This window comes from Schistocerca gregaria, chromosome 9, assembly GCF_023897955.1.
Source record: "Schistocerca gregaria isolate iqSchGreg1 chromosome 9, iqSchGreg1.2, whole genome shotgun sequence".
NCBI lineage: Eukaryota > Metazoa > Arthropoda > Insecta > Orthoptera > Acrididae > Schistocerca > Schistocerca gregaria.
In genome coordinates, this window is record NC_064928.1 from 92,422,423 (window position 1) to 92,445,545 (window position 23,123).

At 39.4% G+C, this 23,123-nt stretch overlaps 1 protein-coding gene across 1 annotated transcript in view; it reads left to right on the plus strand.

The window, feature by feature from the left end:
- The window catches only part of LOC126292309 (probable 4-coumarate--CoA ligase 1), a 355,684-nt gene extending 338,512 nt beyond the window's left edge, over positions 1-17,172 (plus strand). The window contains exon 8 of the mRNA XM_049986241.1: positions 15,864-17,172. Within this exon, the coding sequence (XP_049842198.1) occupies positions 15,864-16,169 (306 nt within the window). The 3' untranslated portion in view covers positions 16,170-17,172. The remainder of the gene's footprint in view (positions 1-15,863) is intronic.
- Positions 17,173-23,123: the final 5,951 nt, after the last annotated feature.

Below are 23,123 nucleotides of genomic sequence, written 5' to 3' on the forward strand. Positions count from 1 at the left end.
CACTGTGTTAAAAGATGTATTACTAAGATATCCATTATTCATCAGTAAGAAGCGTCTTAATTTCATTGATCTTATTGTGCTATGGATGTTCATTATGTTCTTTTTTCATGTCAAGTTCATTAGCAGCTATTTACAGTACGTATACTTTAGTTTAATTTCAGAAGACAGTAGCAAGTAACCTTTTCTTGTTCTCCTGCTCAGAAACTGGTCCCTTGTAGTGTGTACACTCATGCTTTGTTGTGGCACTTTCACCTTTTTTTGACACTCCTTTTTTTAACAATTTATACAGTAATGCCTGTCATTTTACTGTATTTATTGGCTTCAAATTCGGCACATCAGATGTTTTGCTTTTATCTTCTTTGTACTTGTTACTGCTCGCTCATCAGTCCATAAATACATATTTACTCTAATTCAATTATGGTCGTTTCACCTTTGAACAGTCATTTTTGCCCATCTACCTGTTAGTGCCACTGTGTCGCTGTATGTGTTGACTTTCCCATTTTTGGCATGTCTTCATGAGAGGGACGTCTACAACAAATGTGTATCTTTCCGCCTTTGAAATAATTTCTTCACAGTTGTTCTATAACGAAATTCACAAACAGTCTCCTTTTACATAATTTGTGAACTGATTTACCGTGTGGTACAGAAGGGTGTGAATATGGCAATGGAGAGTTCCAACCAGCTGAAAACACTGTCAAGACTGTAGTTCTTTGTATTAAGTGGAGTGGATGAGGGAGGAAGAACATAGGGAGAGTAAAAGAAGAATGGCTAACACCTGAGAAGGAGGTGCAAGTGATAGGAATGTGACCCGATGAATCTCTGCAGTGATGACAAAGGCTTGGAGGAGTGGGTTTGGAGGGGCCAACAGAACAGAGGAATGGAAGACTGTGAGGAAGAGGGTGTGTGTATGGAACAGTCAAGTTATGGTCCTGAGTCTGAGTGGAGGTTATTGTGGGACAGAAAGCTAGCAGAGATTGAGCCCAGGAGCATTATGAGAATGAAGGATGTTTTGTGAGGACAACTTACATATATGTAATCAAAATATCCACAGGTGCACTGCCGGCCTACTGTGTCCGATGGGCACAATATTTCGGCGACTTGCTCGGATACATCAGTTGAGTGTGCCTCTGGTGTTCACGGCACTGATCCTCGACGGTACGCATCGTCTGACCAATATACGACTTGCCACATTGACACGGAATCTGGTACACGCTGGCCTTCCTCAAACTGAGGTCATCTTTGGCGCTCCCCACCGGTGCACAAGTTTTATTTGGCGGACAAAACACAGTTATGACCTGGTGTTTCTTCAAAATGCGAGTGATTTTCCCTGAGAGTGCGCCTATATATGGAATAAACGCAGTGCCTACCTCCTCTCTCGTGATTTCATCCATCTCCACAGGTTGTGCTGTAGTGGTTGGGCGGAGAGCACGTTGAATCTGCCACTCTGAGTACCCATTTTTTCGAGATACAGTTCTCAGATGTTCCAATTCCTGGGCTAGACTCTCTGCGTCAAAGATAGTGTGCGCCTTATGTACTAGAGTTTTAAGTACCCCATTCCTCTGTGAAGGGTGGTGGCAGCTGTCTGCGTGCAAATACAGATCAGTGTGCATTGTCTTCCGATACACCCCATGACCTAGGGTGCAGTCAGCCCTTCTCTTGACCAAGACGTCAAGGAAAGGTAATTTACCTTCCGTTTCAGTCTCCATAGTGAATTTGATGTTGGGGTGTATGGGGTTTAGATGTGTAAGGAAGTCAAGGAGCGTATCCATAACATGTGGCCAAATGACGAACGTGTAGTCCACGTATCGGAAAAAGCAAGTATGTTTCCATTTGGATGACGACAGGGCTTCCTCCTCGAAGTTCTACAAGTACAAATTCGCTACCACCAGTGAGAGTGGGCTACCCATGGCAACTCCCTCCGTTTGTTTGTAGTATTTTGATTATCAAATACACTGGGAGAAACTCGAGAATCATACATATATGTAATTCTGGGAAGCTGGTGACGGAGAATAGGATCCAGAAGGCCCGGGTTGTGAAGCAATCATTCACATAGAGGACACGTGCTCATTCACATTGAAGACATGTGCAGCAACATGTTGCACCAATGGGTGGTCAGCTCTGCTTTTAGTCAGTTTGGTGTTGGCCATTCAGTTAGGTGGACAGCTGGTGGGTGGTGATGCCCACATGAAGTTCTATGCAGAACTGGTACGTGACATGATTGCAATTGCAGGTAGCCCTATCTCTGATGGAATAGGATAAGCCTGTGGTGGGACTGGAGTAGGAGGTGCTGAGTGGATGATGGGACAGATCCCACACTTGGATCTTTCACAGGGATGTGACCTGTGTAGTAATTGGTTGGAAATGGGCGCAGTGTAAGAACAGATTAGGATTTTGCGTGGGTTCGGTGGATTGGGGGGGGGGGGGGGGGGGAGTGGAATACCAGTTTGAGAATGAGAAGGACTGTGCGTAGGATATCCCTCATTTCCAGGTATGGTAGTATGAGGTGTAAGTCCTGGTGAAAGATATCTTTCAGTTGCTCCACTTTCAGATGATGACTGACGAGGTTAGCACTCCTTTGCAGCTGATTCTGCATGGCTGGCACTTCACCAACCTGTTTAGCATGCCACACAAATTTGATAACTTTTCTTTTAAGCCTATCCTCTAGATGATTACTAGGTGTAATTCAAGACAACATTCCGAAGTTTACTTTTCATTTCCATCGCATTTGTTATTACTGAACACAGTTATATTAATCACCTCGCTTGCAATAAATTATATAGATTTAACAACATAGATCATTAAGCATCATAGTCTATCAGTGGTCTAATAGAAAGTCACAAACGGCAAGAGATAATAATATAGTAATTTCACTCTTTGAATGCTAGCTGCCAAGTGACACTGACTATGTGACAAATGCTTATTTAAAGATGTGCATAGGATAAAAATTACAAAATACTGAAATATAAAGCTATTAAATTTTTGGACAAGACAGAAAAGTATAGAATATAAATTCCCTTAGGCATGTACGTTGTTGTGGTTAACAAGTAACTGAATATCCTTGTTGTTGTTGTGGTCTTCAGTCCCGAGACTGGTTTGATGCAGCTCTCCATGCTACCCTATACTGTGCAAGCTTCTTCATCTCCCAGTACCCACTACAACCTACATCCTTCTGAATCTGTGTAGTGTATTTGTCTCCCACTACGATTTTTATCCTCCACACTGCCCTCCAATACTAAATTGGTGGTCCCTTGATGCCTCAGAATATGCCCTACCAACCGATCCCTTCTTCTAGTCCAGTTGTACCACAAATTTCTCTTCTCTCCAACTCTATTCAATACCTCCTCATTAGTTATGTGATCTACCCATCTAATCTTCAGCATTCTTCTGTAGCACTACATTTCGAAAGCTTCTATTCTCTTCTTGTCTAAACTATTCATTGCCACGTTTCACTTCCATACAAGGCTACACTCCATACAAATACTTTTAGAAATGACTTCCTGACACTTAAATCTATATTCGATGTTAACAAATTTCTCTTCTTCAGAAACGATTTCCTTGCCATTGCCAGTCTACATTTCATATCCTCTCTACTTCGGCCATCATCAGTTATTTTGCTCCCCAAGTAGCAAAACTCCTTTACTACTTTAAGTGTCTCATTTCCTAATCTAATTCCCTCAGCAATACCCGACTTAATTCGACTACATTTCATTATCCTCGTTTTTCTTTTGTTGTTGTTCATTTTATATCCTCCTTTCAAGACACTGTCCATTTCGTTCAACTGCTCTTCCAAGTCCTTTCCTGCCTCTGACAGAATTACAATGTCATCGGTGAACCTATTTTTCTTTTGTTTCCTTTACTGCTTGCTCAATATACAGATTGAATAACATCGGAGAGAGGCTACAACCCTGTCTCACTCCCTTCCCAACCACTGCTTCCCTTTCATGACCCTCAACTCTTATAACTGCCATCTGGTTTCTGTACAAATTGTAAATAGCCTTTTGCTTCCTGTATTTTACCCCTGCCACCTTTAGAATTTGAAAGAGAGTATTCCAGTCAACATTGTCAAAAGCTTTCTCTAAGTCTACAAATGTGAGAAATGTAGGTTTGCCTTTCTATAATCTTTCTTCTAAGATAAGTTGTAAGGTCAGTATTGCCTCACGTGTTCCACTATTTCTACGGAATCCAAACTGATCTGCCCCAAGGTTGGCTTCTACCAATTTTTTCCATTCGTCTGTATAGAATTCGTGTTGGTATTTTGCAGATGTGACTTATTAAACTGATAGTTCGGTAATTTTCACATCTTTCAACACCTGCTTTCTTTGGGATTGGAATTATTATGTTCTTCTTGAAGTCTGAGGGTATTTTGCCTGTCTCATACATCTTGCTCACCAGATGGTATAGTTTTGTCAGAACTGTCTCTCCCAAGGCCATCAGTAGTTCTAATGGAATGTTGTCTAAATGTTGTTTCGACTCAGGTCTTTCAGTGCTCTGTCAAACTCTTCATACAGTATCACATCTCCCATTTCATCTTCATCTACATCCTCTTCCATTTACATGATATTGTCCTCGAGAACATAGCCCTGTATAGACCCTCTATATACTCCTTCCACCTTTCTGCATTCCCTTCTTTGCTTAGAACTGGGTTGCCATCTGAGCTCTTGATATTCAGACAAGTCTCTTCTCTCCAAAGGTCTCTTTAATTTTCCTGTAGGCAGTATCTATCTTACCCCTAGTGAGATAAGCCTTTACATCCTTATATTTGTCCTCTAGCCATCCCTGCTTAGTCATTTTGCACTTCCTGTCAATTTCATTTTTGAGATGTTTGTATTCCTTTTTGCCTGCTTCATTTACTGCATTTATATATTTTCTCCTTTCATCAATTAAATTCAATATTTCTTCTGTTACCCAAGGATTTCTACTAGCCCTCGTCTTTTTACCTACTCGATCCTCTGCTGCCTTCACTACTTCATCTCTCAAAGCAACCCATTCTTCTTCTACTGTTCTCCTCTCCCCCATTCCTGTCAATTGTTCCCTTATGCCCTCCCTGAAACTCTGTACAACCTCTGGTTTAGTCAGTTTATTCAGCTCCCATCCCCTTAAATTCCCACCTTTTTGCAGTTTCTTCAGTTTTAATGTACAGTTCATAGCCAATAGTTGTGGTCAGAGTCCACATCTGCCCCTGGAAATGTCTTACAATTTAAAACCTGGTTCCTAAATCTCTGTCTTACCATTATATAATCTATCTGATACCTTCTAGTATCTCCAGGATTCTTCCATGTATACAACCTTCTTTTATGATTCTTGAACAAATTGTTAGCTATGATTGAGTTATACTATGTGCAAAATTATACCAGACGGCTTCCTCTTTCATTTCTTACCCCCAATCCATATTCACCTACTGTGTTTCCTCATCTCCCTTTTCCTACTCTCGAATTCCAGTCACCCATGACTATTAAATTTTCGTCTCCCTTCACTAAGTGAATAATTTCTTTTATCTCATCATAAATTTTATCAATTTCTTCATCATCTGCAAAGCTAGTTGTCATATAAACTTGTACTACTGTAGTAGGCATGGGCTTTGTGTCTATCTTGACCACAATAATGTGTTCACAATGCTGTTTGTAGTAGCTTACCCGCACTCCTATTTTTTTATTCATTATTAAACCTACTCATGCATTACCCCTATTTGATTTTGTGTTTATAACCCTGTATTCACCTGACCAAAAGTCTTGTTCCTCCTAACTTTAACCTATCCATTTCCCTTTTTAAATTTTCTAACCTACCTGCCCAATTAAGGGTTCTGACATTCCATGCTCGATCCATAGAATGCCAGTTTTTGATAATGACATCCTCCTGAGTAGTCCCCGCCCAGAGATCCGAATAGGGGACTATTTTACCTCTGGTATATTTTACCCGAGAGGACGCCATCATCATTTAACCATACAGTAAAGCTGTATGCCCTCGGGAAAAATTACGGCTGTAGTTTCCCCTTGCTTTCAGCTGTTCGCAGTACCAGCACAGCAAGGCCGTTTTGGTTATTGTTACAAGGTCAGATCAGTCAATCATCCAGACTGTTGCCCTTGCAACTACTGAAAAGGCTGCTGCCCCTCTTCAGGAACGACACGTATCTCTACCCTCTCAACAGATACCCCTCCGTTGTGGTGGCACCTACGGTACGGCTATCTGTATCTCTGAGGCACGCAAGCCTCCCCACCAACGGCAAGGTCCGTGGTTCATGGGGGGGGGGGGGGGGGGGGGGTGAATATCCTTAAATTAATACAAATATTAGTTATTATATAATGTCTGCTTGTGTCTGTGTATGTGCGGACGGATATGTGTGTGTGTGCGCGAGTGTACACCTGTCCTTTTTTCCCCCTAAGGTAAGTCTTTCCGCTCCCGGGATTGGAATGACTCCTTAGCCTCTCCCTTAAAACCCACATCCTTTCGTCTTTCCCTCTCCTTCCCTCTTTCCTGAAGAAGCAACCGTCGGTTGCGAAAGCTAGAAATTCTGTGTGTGTGTTTGTGTGTTTTATTTATTGGGCCTATCTACCGGCGCTTTCCCACTTGGTAAGTCTTGGAATCTTTGTTTCAAATATTAGTTCTGTTTCATGAGACAGAGCTTTTGGTGTGCACTTGGATCTACAAAACCTCCAAAGAATTTTATGGACATCCAGGTTTTCTGATGTGTAAATTTTAGAAATGAATGCATTATTATAGGAAAAAACACATTTATGAAACTGGACAAATTAGGGCTACAAAACTATAATACTGAATTTTGAAAAGTATTACATTTTAAGGTAGTAGAACATTCTAGAGTGTAATAATTTTGAATAGAAATAACTTTTGAACCACACAGTTTTCAGAAAAAATAATATTTGCTTCAGAAAGACAACAATGAGGACTTTTAAACACTGTATGTTAACCTTAAAAAAATAATTATTTATGAGATCAAATTTTGATATTTTCATGGTTTATATAACTCTCAAATCATTAATATCAATTGAAATAAAACGTTTTCCCAAATACTACGTATACCATTATCTCTAGAAGCCTGAAAACTGTTTAGGAGAATAAAGTTTAGCAAAATACAGTGTGAATAATTATGTAGCAATTTTATGTAATCATGATATTCGAACTCTGTTCAAAAAATTCTGAAACTATGTTACGAAGTCTGTTCAAAAAATTCTGAAACTACGTTCACAAAATTTTTCTGCCCTTACCTTTTACTTATTGTAAATGGTTGCTTTCGAAATACTCTGCTCCACAATCAATATGCCTCTCACAATGCTGTTTCCACTTCCAGAAGCAGTCTTGGTATGCCTCTTACTGGATCGCGCAAAGTGCTGTCTGCAAATTTTCTTTTATCTCGTGTATCATGGCAAATCTTCATCCTTGCAGATATGTTATCGTGATGCAGGAGCTGCGGATTGTCTCGCCGCATTTCAGAGAGTTTCCTTCTCTTATTTTTCTCACACGTGTTTCAACATGTTCCAATAGCACCATCGATTATATGTTTGTTACCATGGCACAAATTCATGATGAACTAATCCTTCAAAGTCAAAGAAAACAGTCAGCATGGCTTTGACATTTGATCTGCTCTGAAGATCTTTTCTTTGATCTCGGAGAACCTTTTCTGACACATTGGAATGGAAGACTGTGTAGTGCTGGAGTGGAAGCAGGGAAGGGTACAAGTGGGTGAAAGACAAGGGCTAACAAAGGCCCTCACAATCCTCCTGGTCTCAACCTTTGGTAGTTCCTATCCTCCACTTACCTGTCTAATTCCCTATTCCGCCAATGCACTCACTAGTCTCTTTCTTCCCCCCCCCCCCCCCCCCCTCCCCCTGTGCTTCTCTCACATTTTCCGCTCTCGTTCCCTCTCCCTGTCTTCAAACCTCCCCCTGCACTGCTCAACACTGACTCAAAGCAGAGTCAGTGTTGCCCTGCCCCACCATATCCCTGCATGTTCCCAGAAGCAGCACTACACACTACAACCTCTTCCTCCACCCCTACACTACTATCTCCCCCCCCCCATTCCCCTCCCTCCCCCCCCCCTTTCCCTTGACCGAAAGCTCAGATGTTTAGCAGTTTTTTTTGTGCCTTTATGTGATTCAGTATCTCCTCTATATGGTGAGTAGTAATCTATCTTTTCATTATATTGCCATTATTCAACCCTGGATTTTCCGTTGTTGGATTTTTACTAACATTAATGAGTGACACTTTACAATGGAGATTACAGTTTCCTCTCGTAGTCCACTCACCATACATATACTTCATTTTTTGTACCATACATCAGTAACAATAAAACAATAAATATCTCATGAAAATCTCTTCTTCAAGTTCTGGACCATTCCTGCAATAGACCATAAATTGCACAACAAAACAGTGTTGATGTAAGGGCTAGCATAGTGCCGTACATTTATTATTATTATTATTATTATTATTATTATTATTATTGTTATAGTGGTAAGATGTGAAGCATTAGCAGCCTGAATGTATTCCAATTTCTGCCAGCTTAGAAGGAGCAGTGTGGCAATCAAGTCATTTACAAACAATGACGTACAGTGCACACATTTTAACTTCGTTGTTTTTAAATGGGGCACAGAGTGCAGGCGAAGCAAGTGTTGCTAAGGAGAGGAGTGGTGTGGGGGAAAAAGTGTGTACCCTCAATGTGAGTAGTTAACTTAATGTGCCGAGAAGGAGTTGTAACGAGCATTTGTGATGCACTGGGAAATGCTTCATCAGTGATTCTAGCAATGTGAAACTAGATTTTTGATAATGATAGCAATGAAAGTAAAAATGAGGAACTGAATAGATTTGGAGCATTATCTGTTTTGTACAATGACTGAGAACAAAAAAATATAAAAACAGTTATTAGTATAAGCTGTACCAATGGTCTCAATGACTCATTAGTTCCTATGGAAACTAAATATTATTTATTCTTCATCATTTTGAAAATAGGAGTTCAAAGGAAATTATTTTTCGTTTAGTTAGTTGCTTAAGTGGTGATGGTGTTGGAAGTGGTGGCAGGAGTGGGCGGTGGGGGGTGGTGGTTACCAGCTTATATCTGATTGTACTCAGGGGTTGTAGTCAAAGAAAGGTTGGGAGCCACTGCTTTATGCGGCCGCCAAACAGATTGGCATAGGAGGGTTCCTGTGACCATGTTGCAGATTTGTTTTTGTATCTTCTCATCAAAGGAGAAGTAGTTATGAGTGAAGGTGTAGTTATTGTTAAGGGTCAGGTGGCCACGTTTCTGGTGCTGCTATGCAGCTGTTTGTTGTTAACTATGTTGGTTGCTTATTGGATGACCACATGTAACCTCGAGTTGTAGGAGAGCTACATAGGACCACTGTCTGAAGTGTTAGGGATGTTCTGCCAGTGGCCAGACTGTAGTCAGATTTATAAGGAATGAGGTAGTGAGTTGGGAGTTGGAAGGATATCAGAAGAAGAAGTGTCTGATAGCAGCAGGCATGTGGAATGTTGGTGTATAAGCAGTTACACCAACAGTGATAAGTTGAGATCCAGGTGATATTGATTTGGAGAATCTTGACAGTCAGTGAAAGAAGTGTTCATATCTCTAATGTGGGAGGCAAGGATACTGGCAATCGGTTGGAGGTGTCGATCAGTAAGAGTGGAGATTCTTTTGGTGGGAGCACAGTAATTAGCTAGAATGAGATGCCCAGTACTGTCATATTAGTGAATTTTGTCAGGGGAGGGATTCTGGGATGTGTCTAAGGGTTTGATTGGGGATCAGAGGTTATACTGGACTTCTGGGAAAGGATCAGTGTGGCAGATCTTGTAGGTGGAGGAGTCAAACAACTGGCAGATGCCTTTTGTCAGATAATCTTCCTAATTACATCAGGTAATCTAGTTAGATCAATGCAGATAGCTACTTCTCCATTGAGGAGAAGAAGAGGAAGGAGTACACCCAGGGATGTAGAATGACTCGGGGTACACACTAACAAAAGACACAGAACATGAAGAAACTTAATGCTTATAGTACACTACGGGCCATTAAAATTGCTACACCAAGAAGAAATGCAGATGATAAACGGGTATTCATTGGACAAATATATTATACTAGAACTGATATGTGATTGCATTTTCACGCAATTTGGGTGCATAGATCCTGAGAAATCAGTACCCAGAACAACCAACTCTGGCCGTAATAACGGCCTTGATATGCCTGGGCATTGAGTCAAATAGAGCTTGGATGGTGTGTCCAGGTACAGCTGCCCATGCAGCTTCAACATGATACCTCCACCACACACCGTCAGGTGGCTTGCGGAGTATGGGTGTAGATGTAGATACCTCAGTTCATCGAGAGTAGTGACTGGCATATTGTGACAAGCCAGTTGCTCGGCCATCATTGACCAGACGTTTTCAATTGGTGAGAGATCCGGAGGATGTATTGGCCAGGGCAGCAGTCGAACATTTTCTGAAACCGAGAAAGTCCCGTACGGAACCTGCAACATGCGGTCGTGCATTACCCTGCTGAAATGTAGGGTTTCACAGGAATCGAAAGAAGGGTAGAGCCACGGGTTGTAACACATCTGAAATGTAACATCCACTGTTCAAAGTGCCGTCAATGTGAACAACAGGTGACCGAGACGTGTAAACAATGGCACCTCATACCATCATGCAGGGTGATACGCCAGTATGGCGATGATGAATACACACTTCCAATGTGCGTTCACCGCGATGTCGCCAAACACGGATGTGACCATCATAATGCTGTAAACAGAACCTGGATTCATTCAAAAAACTGACGTTTTGCCATTTGTGCACCCAGGTTCGTTGTTGAGTGCACCATCGAAGGCGCTCCTGTCTGTGTAACCGCAGCCATGGTCTCCGAGCTGATAGTCCGTGGTGCTGCAAATGTCGTCAAACTGTTCGTGCAGATGGTTGTTGTCTTGCAAACGTCCCCATCTGTTGACTCTGTGATAGACCATGGCTGCACGATATGTTACAGTCATGCAGATAAGTTGCCTGTCATCTCAACTGCCAGTGATACGAGGCCCTTGGTATCCAGCATGGCGTTCCATATTACCCACCGATTCCATATTCTGCTAATGGTCATTGGATCTCAACCAACGCGAGCAGCAATGTCATGATACGATAAACCACAATCGCAATAGGCTACAATCTGACCTTCATCAAAGTCGGAAATGTCATGGTACGCATTTCTCCTCCTTACAAGAGGCATCACAATAACGTTTCACCAGGCAACACCGGTCAACTGCTATTTGTGTATGAGAAATCGGTTGGGAACTTTCCTCATGTCAGTACGTTGTAGGTGTCACCACCAGTGCCAAACTTGTGTGAATGCTCTGAAAAGCTAATTATTTGCATATCACAGCATCTTCTTCCTGTCGGTTAAATTTTGCGTCTGTAGCACGTCATCTTCGTGGTGTAGCAAATTTAATGGCCAGTTAATTAATTAATATTAAATGATCACTATTCTACTTAATACAACTCATGATGATGCCAGCTAAATTTAACCAAGTAAAGCTGCTATTTTGAGAAACTGCCAATTTCTCAGATTTAGTAGATAGCTGCTTTTCATCTGCTATTGGTTGGTAGCTTCTGTGATTACAATGTTATTTTTCAAAGAAAATATTTACCTACATTTGTAAATACTGAGTACTATTTACAGTATGTTATTACTTGTTGCACAACTTTTCAACAAACAGTTCCACTTGCCATGTAGCTAACAGAACTTTTCATTTCTTGACTCTATAGATTGTGATGCCAGTGAGGCGTGTTTCTGTTTTTCTTTGGAATTGGTAGAGATGTCCAACTTCTTTCTTTATGTTAGGTGGGAGCTTGAGCTTGTTGAATTTCTTCTCACCAGTGTACACAGCTCCACTCTGTATCAAAGACAAAATGCCAAAGTCTACATGAAAATTATTCTTCTGTCTTTTATTGTGATTGTGCAGATCACAGATCACATGAAACTGAATTTTATAGTTAGCAATTAAAACCAGTGCACTGTCCCTGAGAATAATTCCATAAGGTGACAAGGACCGAAAATATCCAAAATAGACCATCACTCTTGTGTTTAGTTAAACACACCGAGAAAAGCTTCTAATGGCAGAACATGCTAACTGGATCCCAAATTTTATGCAGGGTGTTCATTTTGTATATGACCGGTAATCTCTCATTCAGAGGCTAGCAGGTAATTTTTGCTTGTTTTAAAGCATCTGGTATGAGTCTGCGCAAGATGAAGAATGAAACTGCAAGCCCATACAGTGATCGTTTGAACTACATGTGCTAAGGTTGAGATTGGACCCCAGATTAGTATGCTTGTATATCACCAGCAAACAGAGTTTCTGAAATCTCCTTTAGTGTCATTGGAACATCATTTATGTATGTGTTAGAAACAACAGTGGACACATTACTGATCCTTGTGACACTCCACATGTTACGTTTTTCTCTTCTGAAGTTGTTTTCATGCCTGTGACACAGCCACTTTCTCAAACACTTTCAAAAAGATTGGAGAGTGATATAGGTCTGTAATTGGAGGTTGTTTGCTTATCTCCAATTTTATAGATGAGTGTTACAATTGGCATCTGCAAAGGGAGGGGGAGTATGGATACAGATTTTTTATTCATCACAGAATCCATGCAAATTTCTAGGATTCACTGCCTGCAACTCCACTGAACAGAGGATTTAAAATAGCCAACTAAGACAAAAAACACTATAGGTTTAGCAATCACTATGCAACTTGAGTTTTCTTAGTTGTCACTGTGTTCATGCAAAATTGTGCCAAATCCTTTCAGGTTGTCATTCATGAATTCTTCTACGGAACAGTAGCATTTCTGCACTAGGTTTTAAATTTGTACTGAGCAATTCTCTTCCTTTCACTTTGTTATAAATTTCCATACTCATGTACTGTGGAGGTTTTAGCATGAAGTTTTAAACAGTGGATGGGCAGCATAAAATTACTTTGATTTCTGGTGTTGTAATCACATTGAAAGTGGCTTGCTACAAATAAACCAAAGCTACTGTGCACAAAGATAATCAGCTCATAGATGTATAGTGAGGGAACACATAATATACTTAGGGTTTTTAGGAATGGGCAATATGATTTTCTTCATCCTACATTTTGCATATTTCTAGTGATGGTTTTCTGAAAGTTTAATATTTCACACACATGGTTTGAGTTAACCCAAAATACAGTTTCTTACCTTATTAATGACTCAATGTATCTGTGTTATACTACTTTTCACCATACTGTTAGCGTTGTACAACATCCTCACTGAAAATGTTTGGCTATTTAATTTATTTGCAAGGTTCTGTATATATGAGCTCCATGATAAATTTTTATCCAATTGACAATAGAACATGTTGCAACGATAAACTTTTTTTCTTGTACTATGCATTTATGAACTTAATTGTGGTGGTGGTGGTGTGTGTGTGTGTGTGTGTGTGTGTGTGTGTGTGTGTGTGTGTGTGTGTGTGTGTGTGCACATGTGCGTGTGCGTGCGTGCATGTTCAGCCATCTCCATACATGTAATACTTTCACATGAACTAATCTTCCATTTGCATAACTCATTGCCATTTCCGAGACAAAAAATAGTTGCTCTGACTTTTGCAATGCCCCTCGTATTCTGCATTCCAGTTGGCATGCTGCACAATAATATGAAAAACTGGAGAGGCGAAGATAGGCTTGGAGCAGTCGTACGCTGCTAAGAGTTGCTTCTTCTGGCAAATATGAGGATAGCTTTCAGGGGCTTCCCACCTCCATCTAGCCAACTACTGGCTTTGGCCTACACCTTACCTAACCAAACCCAAAAACATGCAGCTTTCAAAAACAAGTTTTGTTCAAGTTCATTATTCAAGTCTAAACTAAAAAACCGAAATCATCAAAGTAACACAATAAATCTATTAACATGAACATACATTAAGTTTTATGATCAAAAAGAGTGTTATATATGGCGTCAGACTTGAATAAGCATTTTTAAATGTTTATTCCCCGTTTCTTCATTTTGAGGTGTATTACTGTGACATTTTTGTTGATGTTTTCTCTTTATCATATCGACTTTTTTGTCTATTTCAGATTTTTATTTTTCGGTCTGAACCCAACTTATTTTTGTGGGTATTTTCTTCATCATAACTTGGCAGATGCCATGGATTTAATCATATGAAAATGTAATTTCAAATCATTAAGTCAAAAACTGGCATCCATATTTATGTTAATGACATAAAAAGAAGTACTTTGCATGTATCACTGAATATTCTTACAGTGTAATCACCAATGTGATCTGCATTAAAGACACTAAACAGATAAGTTTCAAGCTTCTGGGGTACAGTAAGTCTTGTATACATGTCAAATTTTGATCTTGGAGAATAACTTTTTCTCAGACTCACTGAGTTAGTTATGTAAAAAATGACAAGTTTCCAATCTTGTCCGCTCTTGGAAAAATTTCTGTGGAAGCCTGTGGATATTACTACAGTTTATTTAAAGTCTATCAGGAAACTGATTTCAAAATATCAGCATTTTTGTGGGGGCTCAATTTCATTTGGATCATTTGTGTTGTGTATTTATTGGTCCAGCTTTAGCATACAGTAGAGGTTTATTTACTGGTGCTATTGGACAAGTCGATGTAACATAACAAGCAAAATAAACAAAAAAGTAAAATAAATAAGCATTCATACATTCTAAATGTAGCTGACTGATTTATCTTTGAAGGAAAATTACTGTTTTAGTAAATTTACAAATTGTGATAGAGAATAAAATCAGATTTTTTATTGTCTTTTGTTCTTAAAACTCTGTCTGTGTGGTAATGTGTGTTCAAAACCAATGGCATATATTACATACTTTCTGCAAATGTTGTGATCTGTGCCAATTGTCTGGTACAATGTAGCAACAGTAAAAAAAAGAAGTATATTTTAATCCTACCTTTTCATAAATTGTCTGAATTTTCGTATTCTTGTTCCACAGATATCAATTGATTTCCTATAGTTGTATATTATACAGTAAGGAAGCCTCTGTAGTTATTTAAACAAAACTGTAATTTCATTTTTCTTGCAGAAAAAGATTATATTCTTGCTTGTAAATAGTCAGTAACTGAAAGATATGCCTAGCTAGTTCTCTGTCCATTGTTTAATATCTCCATTTATACTGACACGTAAGTGTAAATACAAGAATGGTGTACAACGGTACATTATCTGATCAGATGCATCTGCCCACACCTGTGTAATGTGGAATTGACCACTAGATGTCACAGGAGGTGGACCCACCAGTATAATAGGATGCAGGTAGTATATTGGTGTTAGTAGAATAGCAGTAGTGGGAAGGGTATGGAACTTGTTTTACAGTACTATGTACAGTAAAGGAACCCTTTGGAGAGAATGACCATATCAGTGTGACAATTCTCTGTCATAAGACAACATCTGTGAGGCTACCGTATGTGGACAATAATATTCCTGAAACAGACTGGTCTGCCCAGAGTCCCAACCTGAACACAACAGAATACCTTCGAGATGAGTTAGAATCTTGACTTCACTCTAGACCCCAACATTCAATGTCGCTACCGTCTCCACTTTCATCTCTCGAGGAAGAATGTGATCCTGTTCCTCCGCAAACATTCTGACACCTCGTTAAAAGTGTCTGCAGCAGAGTTCGAGCTGTCGTAGAGGTGAAGAGTGGACCCCTCTTGTATTAATTTCCACTAATAGCTGTGTGGATACTTCTTATCAGATAGTATATGAGCAAAACCAGTATTAATAAAAGAAATGTGGTGTGAGCAGACAGTACTCTGAAATTCTTCTCCATAATGCTGTACAATGTAATACATTTTCTTTGCAACCCACTGCTCTCAGTAACTCTGACACAAATCTAATGAACTTCTTCATTTCAGGTGTCACCAACAGAACTCGAGAGCATCATCATGGAGTTGCCTGAAGTAGCAGACGTTGCAGTGGTCGGTATGCCAGATGAGATTAGTGGAGAGGTGCCAAAGGCATTCATCGTACTCAAATCTGAGCAGAAGTTGACGGCCGAGGCTGTTGAAGAACACGTAACTCCCCGAGTCGCCCGTTATAAACGCCTCGCTGGTGGTGTAGAGTTTATCAGTGAAATTCCACGCAATCCATCTGGTAAAGTACTGCGTGCTCAGCTGAGGGATGGCTCGTGGAAGAATAAAAAGGAAGATGGACTAGTATAAATTAACATAAGAGAAATGTGGCTGTTACATTCTGTTCCAGTTTTCACTGTGAGAATCTGTTGTATTGTTTATAAATCAAATGAACTAAGATATGAACTGTTGATTTACACAGTTTGATGCTGCAGACAAGGCTGTTGTTTGGAGTTAACCTGGTGCTACATGTGTGTTCTGGTGCATTTGCAGGCAATGTAAGTTATACTGAAATATCAGTCAAGAATATGTTTCACCCAAAATGAACACATCCCTAGGCTATTCGTTGAGTATTTATGTTATAAACAAGCAGAGAGGAATAGAAGTTTCAGACATTCATGTAATACTGGTGTAATTATTATTTTTGCCTGCCAGTATATTTGAATGGAAGGTTGTTATTTATTTCAGCACAACTGTGACCCTGTTTGACAAGAAAAAAGTGGAACAAATTTTAATTTCAACTTATATTTTCGTTTACCACTGTAACAAGAAAATAATACTGTCTGTTCTCCATACAGAACACTCTGCTTTTCAGAATTATAAGAAATATTACATTCTGAATGCATCCCCTGATACAAATTATGAAATGTGATATTTGAGAAGACAAATTTTGTTGACTTCATTCAGTCATATACTTTATATTTCACAGTGTACGATGACAAGACCTGTTGAAAATCAGTAAGTTTCCAGGCCAGTACTTATTGCAGATGATCTTTGTGTAATAAATTAGTTTCTTTCCCCATTACTTGTTCTTATGTTTGATGTTACTGTATTATTATGTTGTTGAAGGCATTCCTTTTTTTACAGTTAATTCGGTAGCTATTTTTAATTTACTATGTATGTTTTCTAATTAAATGAATAGAACTGTTTATTTGTATATGTTTATGTACATATGGTGTGTAAGTAATCAACACATAAATGTAAAAATTATTTTTGTTATCACTTATCACTGGTAGTCTTTCTGTCAGTGTTACAATGTTGTATATATGCATGTGTGTATGTTTTGGTATAAATAAAGCTATGTATAAACCAGCCTCAATGCAATATTGTGTAGATAAAGTTTGCCTTTTCATATGTAGTCCATTTTCTGTGTACCTAGGACCAAATGTAAATGCAGGTATGAGATATAGGTAAGATAAATGTGTGTGTAATGTTGCTGTTTTTGCTTCTGCTTAAAAAATACTTTATTTTATCTGAATGTGTTGCAACAAATCTGTCAGTCACCACAACCTCTTTTTCAAATTTACAATCAGTTTTGTATTTACATGAAATTACTTCATGAATGCCCAACCAAACAATATTTCTTACTTCAGGCAAAATGTGTGTACAAAAGCAATTCTGGAAACCATACCAATTGCTGAAAAGTGAATCTCTGTATTGTGTTGCCAGGTGCAATGAGAAAGACAGTCATCAGGCCTCAAAATATCACATTAACGTGTGTATCTGTATCAGTCCATGGTGGCTGCAATAATGACCATTTTTACATCTACATCTGTCAGGTACTCCACAATCCACCGTATGCGATGTGGCAGCCATTTCCTTTCCTTTCCTTTCCTTTCCTTTCCTTTCCTTTCCTTTCCTTTCTGTTCACAAATAGGCTGTCTATATGCCTTCACATGAGCTCTAAACTCTCATATATTCATGGCCCTTATGCGCAGTGTATGCTAGAGGCAGTAGAATTGTTATTCAATCAGCTTCAAAAGATGGTTCTCTAAATTGAAAAGAACAGGGATTCTCATTTGAGTTTCTGAAGCATGTCTGTAACACTTCCATCTTGTCACAAATCTGGTCACCTGCCTCTGAAATGCTTGTGTCGCCCTTAAATCTGACCTAGTACATATCCCAAACACTCAAGCAGTACTCAAGAATAGGTTGCACCCAGTGTTCTATATGTGGTACCCTTTACATATGAACCAAACTTTCCTAGAATTCTCCTAATAAATTGAAATTGACCATTTGCCTTCCCTACCACAATCCTCATGCGCTCGTTCCATTTCATACCACTTTGCAATGTTACGCCCAAATATTTTTCAATGGCATGACAGTGTCAAATAGGACACTATTAATGTAGTATCTGGACATTTCTTACTCATCTGCATTAACTTACATTTTTCTATATTTAGAGCTAGCTGCCATTCATCACATCAACATTTTTTTCTAAGTCATCTTGTATCCTCCCACAGTCGCTCAACTTTGACAACTTAGGATACACCATAGCATCATCAGCAAACAACTATAGGGCACTGCTGTCCCATCATTGATGTATATGAAGAATAATAGTGGTCCTGTCACACTGTCCTGTGGCGCTCCTGATGATACCCTTGTCTCTCTGTCTTACTGTCAAGTACAATATACTGGTTTATATAACTTAAAAAATCTTCAAGCCACTCACATATATGTGAATCTATTCCATGTCACCATACCTTCTTTAACAGTCTGCAATAGGGTTAACGTGTCAAGTGCTTTCCAGAAAGCTACCAATATGGAACCTCTTTGTTGCCCTTCATCCATAGTCCACAGTATATCATGTGAGAAAAGGGCAAGCTGAGTTTCACACAAGCAATGTTTTTTAAAATCATGCTTATATTCGAATTGAGAATGTGTTCAAGGTTTGTGCAGCAAACGAATGTTAGGGATATTGGTCTGTCATTTTGCTGATCCATTCTTTTGCCCTCCTTATATACAGGAGCCACCTGAGCTGCTTTTCCATCACTTGGGACTTTGTGCTTGGTGAGAGATTTATGATAAATGTAAGCCAAGTAAAAGTCAATGCTGTAGATTACGCTTTGGAAAACTGAATTGGGATTCCATCTGGACCTGCCGACTTATTTGTTTTTAGCTCTTTCCACTTGTTTCTCTACACTAGGGATGCTTAATGCGTGATTGCCCATATGGGAGTCTATTCAATGGTCAGACAGTGATATGCTTGTATGATTCTCCTGCATTCATGATTTCTTAAATGTGAAATTTAAAATTTTGGCTTTTGTTTTGCTATCTTCAACTGCCACACCAGACTTTGCTGCTTCTGGATACTCAGCCACTAAAATTTTGTTTTTCAAAGCAGTCTTTACTTCATGTTGGCTGTATGGGATACTGACTTCTTTAAAAGGGTCAAGTGGGGGGGGGGGGGGGGGCGGAGGCAGAGAGAGAGAGAGAGAGAGAGAGAGAGAGAGAGAGAGAGATAGAGAGAGAGAGAGAGAGAGAGAGAGAGAGAATCAATTTATTAAATTTAAAAGATGTGAGGTCAAAGTTGCTTCTAAATTTTTATATCTGAAGTGTCAGATGTGAACAAATATGCAGGGGAACAAATATGCAGGTCAATCGTATGTGGTGGTCATCAGCAGGCATCTTAATTTGAAAAGCCAACACATATTCAAAAACTTCACAACTGTTATCAAGTGAGATGAGCCACTCTCTGTGGTTGGACTGGCCTGCTCTTACTTCATAACCTCCACACTCTATCTGCAGTAGCTCTCATTGCATTGACCTAAACACAAGAATGTTGACTTCTTTTGCATATTTTCACTCTCTACTGTCTTATGGTAAGGCAGTGCATCTAAAGCAAATAAAGTGTTTGTTCAGTAGAAGCAAGCAGTAAGAATACGGTGTAAAATAGATAACCACACATTTGGCAAAAGCCTTTTTAAGGATCTTGGAATCCTTACACTCACTTCCCAATATATTTAGCCCTTAATGATTTTTGTTGCTGATAATAAAAATCAGTTTCAACAGAACTGCAGTATACACAGTCACAATACAGAAGCCACAAAAATAATTTTCAGTTCATCCAGGGCTCAGACTGGAGTTACATACTGTGGTTGTAAGATATTTAACAAGCTCCTATCAAATATTAGGCAAGATATTCGAAATTCTTACCAAATCAGAAAATTAAAATGTACCTCTTTTGCCATTCTTTCTACACATGATCTGAATCCAACTTCAACCAAGTCTCAGTAAGCCTACTTAAGATCTATCAAGATAAATATGAAAAAGACCTATTAGCTAAAGACACCATTGGAGAAGGTAAAGAGCTAATTTCATGTATTGCAGGAGAAGAATGGTCCAATATTTTAGCTGACCTGGATAAGGTTCAAAACAGTATAAGGGCATAGAAACTAATTAAAAAATCTGTCGTGATCCAAAAAAACCACCAGCGGAACCCACCCTAGTAATGTCAAATGAAATAGCTCACCTACTACTTAAAAATATTAAAACAGAGAAAAAATTAAAAGCAAAGAAATTAACACAGTAAATTGAAGAAAATAACTTTTGATTTTGCCTTTTACAACAGAGTTGAGAATTGACATTACGCAAATGGAAAATAACAGAGCTGAAGGTCCAAATGATATAAGAACAGAGCAAATGAACAATTTTGGACCAAATATGTTGAATCTGCCCATATCCCTAATCCATGGAGAAAAGGACACGACGTACCATTCTCAGACTGCGAAAAAGGTCCGAAGAATTTTCATCTGATCTCACTTTTGTGTCACCTGTATAAAGTCTTTGAGAGATTTTTATCAAGTTTGAATGAAAACATGATTTCAGAACAAGCTGGATTACGACCAGGGAAGTTATGTTATAGCAACGAAGATGACTGTGACTGAGATAAGAAGAGATTTCAGGCTGACAAACATAATTAGAGACTTGCCCCACAGCAGAAGATTCTGTGTAATGCTGCAAGATAAGGAGAGCCATTGGAGAAACCAGAAAAACAGACTACCTCGTGGCAGTGTGTTTCATCGATTCTCTACATCTGATCAGGCAGATCTTCCAGATGCAAGACAGTTTGTCTATGAAGGTGACACAGCTGTGGCGCCCTAGGGAGGACCTTTGAGAAAGTTGAATCAAAATAAACAGCGTACCTGAAATGGGAGAATATTACACACACACACACACACACACACACACACACACACACACACACACACACACACACACACACACGCCTACGAATATTATTAGTGTGCTCCTGGATGTTCTGCAGAGCTCTGGCAGCAGGACACTCAGAAGCAAAACATTAATCAATCACACCAAGAAAACCTGACAAGATCACACAAGACAACATAACAAAACAAATCACTCAGAAAGATGTCTTCAACGCTACTGTAAAGTTAAGAAAGGTTGCAGAATTCTGGAGAGGGAAAGTGTTAAATCTTTCTCCCAGACATGGAAAGTAAGTAAGCATCTTAATATCTAGAGTCAGTGACTGAAAAGTTCTATTAACTACATGGCAAGCAGCAGTGTTTGTTGTAAAGCTACACAAGTAGTAATGTACTGTAAACAGGACTGCCCTCACTATGTATTTATGGAGATTAAAATGATGAATGAAAATTTGTACCGAGGCCCGAACCCGGGTCTCCCACTCACAAGGCAGATGTGCTAACCACTACGGCATCCTGCCACAGTGGCTCTGCACAAGTGCACAGACTAACCTAACATGCCTCCCTCCTCTGTCCAAATTTTTGTTCGTACCTCAGCCCACTTGGTGTTCCCCCTACACTCTGTCAGCATTGCAGAGGCGCTCTGATGGTATCAGAATAGTGCCTCGGCATTGAACGAGATGGGGGATCCTGCCTGAAACCCAGGCACAGTTGCTCTGAGGCTTAAAAAGATCTCTGGGACAATATAGTTACATATGTATTTATAGGTGAAGGTATAATCAAGCACATTTTAAGCTACCAACAGGAGATAAACAAACTGTGTAATATAATTGATGAGGCAGCAAGTTTTTTCACAACAGAAACTTTATTTTTTATTTATTTTTAATTAACTTGATTACATTTTTCTAACAATCATGAATATCATTAAGCAGTGACAGTTTATTGTTGATTAAATTTCTGTATTTTGCATGTTAAAGGACACCTTGACTCGTTCCGTGTCCATAAAGGCTCTCCTCCTAGAGGAGATCCACTGAATACAATGAATGAATGAAATTAACACAAAAGAAAAGTGCAGAACAGATACATACCAAAGGATACAGTCACTCAAAATTCTGGATCATGTGACATATTCAAGAAATTTGTGTATTAAAAAGTGTTCCACTCCTTACAGGAAATACTGGGTGGCTATAATTAACATTCATTGTGGACTGTAATTAGCACATTGCAGCGAAACTTGGCAGATAAGTTCATGCAGTAATGTGGAACTGATTTACACTGGAAAAAAATTAGTTCCAATTCTGGCCACCTGTTGGAAATTGGTGCTGAGATGTTGATGAGACACTGCATCCATCAAATGACATGATTAAAAGTTGCGCGCACTAGTTCCTGTGGAATCTGAACAATGTGTTCCTGTATACAAGCTTTCGAGCAGACCGAGATCAAATGTGTCCCTGGTGAACGCATTCTTTTAGATGTTCCCAGAATCCAAAGTCACATGGACTCAGATTGGGTGATCTTGTAGACCAAGCATCTCAAAAACCTCTGGAGATACCACATTTGTGGAAGACTCAATTAGCAGATATTTGACTGTGTGAGTGACATGAGGTGCAACACAGTTTTGTTCTTCCAAAGCAGGGATTACTTGCTGTAACAGAAGGTTTTGGTAATGTGCACATGTCACAGTATACGTGTGAGGCCCACTGGGTATATTCTCTTAAGTAGATTGAAAATTAAGGTGCTTGTGAATCCACATCATATAGTCACCTAAGACAAGCACAATGGCTCTTCATGCGCAACATGCTATTTAACAGTGCCCCAAATTCGACAGTTCTGTGTATTCACTGCACCCTGTAGTGTAAAATGTGCCACATCACTCCGCATAATATTGCCTGGCCACTTGTCATCAACTTCAGTCTACGCCTGAAACTGAAGAGCAAATTCAGAATGTTATTGCGGATTGTCATGTTTCAGTAGCTGCACTGTTTTGATATTATATAGATACTAGTGTAAAATAGACAAAATATTTTCCATACTGTTGACCATGGGATGGACAACTTGTGTGAAATTGCACGAGCAACAGCACTAACCGGGCACATGGTGC